Source organism: Danio aesculapii, chromosome 11 (genome assembly GCF_903798145.1).
Source record: "Danio aesculapii chromosome 11, fDanAes4.1, whole genome shotgun sequence".
Lineage (NCBI taxonomy): Eukaryota > Metazoa > Chordata > Actinopteri > Cypriniformes > Danionidae > Danio > Danio aesculapii.
In genome coordinates, this window is record NC_079445.1 from 25024469 (window position 1) to 25028703 (window position 4235).

The 4235-nt window shown below is 32.1% G+C and overlaps 1 protein-coding gene across 1 annotated transcript; it reads left to right on the plus strand.

Annotated features, from left to right (window-relative positions):
- The first annotated feature begins 481 nt into the window (after positions 1-481).
- rabif (RAB interacting factor) lies at positions 482-1830 on the plus strand. The gene is made up of 3 exons (XM_056468286.1): positions 482-664; positions 791-952; positions 1177-1830. Exons 2-3 carry the CDS (start codon positions 803-805, stop codon positions 1423-1425), a joined length of 399 nt encoding a protein of 132 aa, XP_056324261.1. The 5' UTR covers positions 482-664; positions 791-802; the 3' UTR covers positions 1426-1830.
- Positions 1831-4235: the final 2405 nt, after the last annotated feature.

The window sequence follows — 4235 nt, forward strand, 5'->3', positions numbered from 1 at the left end:
AAATTTGATTCACTACAAATCAAACCAAAGAACATGGCAACAAACAAGTCACTGTGGTTTTGCTACGTTAACCATAATTTAATCATGGTATTTGTAGTAAAACTGTTTATACAAGGGGTAATCAGTGTGCCAAAACCTTTATTAGCCTTCTACACTTTATAATAAATCAATGTTCAATTATCGTAGGGGAGTATTAAGGGTTTTAATCTAACCATTTATAGGACTGGTCTAATTTCAATCCAAAATGTAAGACCCATTTTCCCAAACTGCTTTATCAGACGTACTGGTATGTTTATAAACCTGGCAGCAGTTCATTATTCGCTAATTAATCTAAACAAACGATTAAAACTATTCAATAACACTTGTGGAAATATATTTCATTTATTATAGTGGAAACAACCAGTCAACAACTAACGCTAGCGTTCGAAAATGGAGTCGTGTTATTCTGAGCGGAACGTAAAATCCGTATATTGTGTTGATCCGGTCTGCTTTAGCAGTTGCGCCAATATTAGCAGTAGCCAAAATTTGTCCGCTATATTTTTCCAACTAATGTTTATAATTGTGTATGAACACAAACCGCCACATTAGTACCTAACTTTTGTAGACTGTATTTGGGTAATACTTCTGCCAAAAGGATCTGTTTTTCTCATGGTCTGACTCAGAGGCGAGTATTTTTTAGTAGCTTGCTAGCTAATCATAATGATATTGTATTGGCTGCTATGACATACTGAGTGTAAGTTAATAAATTAATATATGGTAAATTGAGGTGTTGATTTCAATTTCCATACAGTGTCCTACTAACATGGATGGCAGTAAAGCGACCTCCTCTCCCGAGGGACCCGTAGACCCCTCTCTCATATCGGAAGATGGCAAAAATGTCAAAGCTGTTTTGTGCCAGAGGTGTGGATCTAAAGTGCTCTGTCCAGGCATGGCAGTCTTTGCAGAAAAGGAGGTAACTTTCAAAATATTCAGATATTTAAAATACAGTTATAGTGCCTGTGTTACACCACATAATTCATTGTAATTTAAACTAAATAAGTAATCTCCAGAATTATAGTCATGAACTGTCATTACACCACTAACGTGTCATTTAAAATGAATTATTATATATCTACAGTGATGATAATGATATTTCAAGACTGACAGCTTTCCATACGACCCCTTTTCATTTGTCAGCTGTTCCTCCCTTCGATGAGAAAGAAAACCTCTATTGGTCAGTCGGACGGGACATTGGATGGGGACACCTTAATGGCTCACTGGCTGGTTGATGACATGTACACATTTGAGAATGTGGGCTTCACAAAAGATGTAGGCAAAGTGAAGTATCTTATTTGTGCGGATTGCGAGATCGGACCTATTGGTTGGCATTGCTTAGATGATAAGAAGAGTTTCTATGTGGCATTGGACAGGGTGAACCATGAATAGAGCACTCACTGAAGGCACTGTGCAGAAAATTCTATGGTATTTGATTATATAACTCAAATGTCTTGTTTTTTTTTAATGCAAATCCTGATTTTTTTTTTTCGATACGTGTGATGTTTTTAGGGTTTTTTGCTCTCACCATTCTGTATGTTAACATGTTCAACTGTACTTATCTTTCATAAAGGTCTGCTATAGATAAATGGAGACATTTCTTAAAACATTCCTAATCACAAGGCCTTTCCCATCCCTCTTATCTCTCCATTAGTTTTCATAACACTTCAGTCAGTTTTTTTGTATAAAGAGGAAACGTCAATGTTAGTTAATATCCATCCTTGACCATTAATGAGATGTGTAAAATATATGACTGAAAAATGAATAAAATATAACTCTTAGCTGTTCTCAAAATAAGTGTTTCCTTGATGCTATGAATGTATGCGATGGTGTAAAGAAAAAAACATGCTATTCTTTATATTTTGCAAGATATACACTTGAAATATTACAAAATATAGTGATCAAACATTAAAACCATCTAAGAGTAAAACAGTTCAGATTTCTTCCTTTGTTTTAGTACAATATAAAGAATACAGTTTAATATATATATATTTTTTTATCATGTTGCATTTTATGTTCAAATTTTTTATTGCGAAAAAACAAACTATTTCAGTACAAAAAGTTGCATATAATTATCTTTGTTGTTGCTTTTTTTACAAAAGAGAAGAAAATAATAATAATAAAATAAGGAAAAAAATAATGATAATAATAATAATAAGGGGAAAGAAAAATGGAAACAAGAGTACTAAAAGTGTACAGAAAATTACATCCAACTGAATGCAGACATTCAACAATCACAATCAATTGTTCAGATACATTGTAAATATTTACAATTAAACAGTATAAAATAGTAAAAGTAAAAAAATATATATTAATTACTACGAAATAAATAAATTAAACATGAAGCAGAGTGCATCTATTAAATGGAAGTCAAGACCTTGAGAGTTAAAGTTATAAAACATTGCCACTTTTTAAAGAAATTAGTTCATGATTTACAAAAGCCATTTAGTTTACTAAAAATAGCTTATCAGGCATATTTATAACAAAAATCATTTGATAATATTAAAAGATGAAGATTTTAGATCATATGCACTTTTGCCACTGGTTTGTTGCATTTGTCAGCGATGTGTTTGTAATTATTTAAAATATATACAAATGTAGTGTGATTATTTTATATAGGTTAATTCATACAGATAAGAAAAAGTATAAATGAATAAAATATAACTCCTGGCTGTACAGCTGTACAATACACATGTTTCATTTATGCTCTTAATGCATGTGTGTGCATGAATAATTATTATTATATATTTTTTTTATATAAGATTTTTTTGTCTCATGTTAAATTTTATCATGATTTACAATAGACATTAAACGCCATTCAGTGTACTAAAATATCTTATCAGGCATATTTATAACAACAATCTTTTGATAACATTAAAAAACTCGATTTTAGGATCACAATGCACTTTTGCTACTGGTTTGTTGCATTTGTCAGCGATGTTTGTAATAATTTTAAATGTATACAATTGTAGTGTGATCACTTATTTTAAATAGGTTAATTCATACAGATCAGACAAAAGTATGTTTAATTTTAGCAGAGATATCTGTTAAGACAACTGATGATGAAAACTGACTTGTTTTTTTCCATAAATGTTTTTTATATAATTTTATTTGTGAACTTTATGGCAAATTACAGTAAAAAGATAAAAACAATTACATTTTAAAAAGTATAGATAGGATCAACTTAAGCGCATACAATGAAATTTCAAACATACTAACAAATAATAAGGTAAATAATAACGTGGCTTAAAAAAAACTACAATTGTACAATCTGTATCAGACAAAACACTCTATACTTAGAAAAGAAAATAATCCATTTGCTGGAACAAGGACTCTGTCTATATTTGACAATAAAACATGTTCTTGGATATATTTCCTAAATGAGTCCCACATTTTCTTAAACTGGTTAGATGAACCTTCCAACTTTAGGAAGAATAAGACATCACAAATCCACTGTGTTGGGGTTGGAGGTTTCTGATCCTTCCACCCAGGGGTGTCCAAACTCAGTCCTGGAGGGCCGTTGTCCTGCAAAGTTTAGTTCCAACCCAGCTCAGTCACACCTGGGCTAGCTAATCAAGCTCTTACTAGACTTTCTAGAAACATCCATCCAGGTGTGTTAAGCCAAGTTGGAGCTAAATCTTCAGGACACTGGCCCTTCAGGACTGAGTTTGGACACCCTTAAAGCAATATTAGTCATTTGGCCAAAAGCACAACAAAAGCTATGCACTCAGATTGTATCTTTGTAAGATCATGTGATTATATTATATTTTCCATAAATATTATTCACTTTTTTAAGTTTTAAATCTTGAAGTGGACATCACATACACATATTACGGTTACTATAAGATTACATTGGTGTGCTAGTATACATCAAATCAAAGGTTAAATAGGATTTTATTAAAAATCAATATAAAAGAATACCATTTCATACAAAAAAAATGCTAAATATATTAATAACCCTGACTGGATCTTTTGGTTTGAATGAAACTATTAGCATACTATATAAGGGTACTAACAACGATACATTAAAGCGACTTGATGGAAACAAGTCAGCACAGGCGGTAATATGTTTTTAAGTCCAATGAGCAAAAATATGCTTCATTCGTTTGTTTAAACGTCGTCGATACTGTCGCTAACAGGTCAGGCTAGCGCTGCCACACCTCAGTGCCTCTGCTCGGGCTGCTTCCTGCGGGAGGCGGATC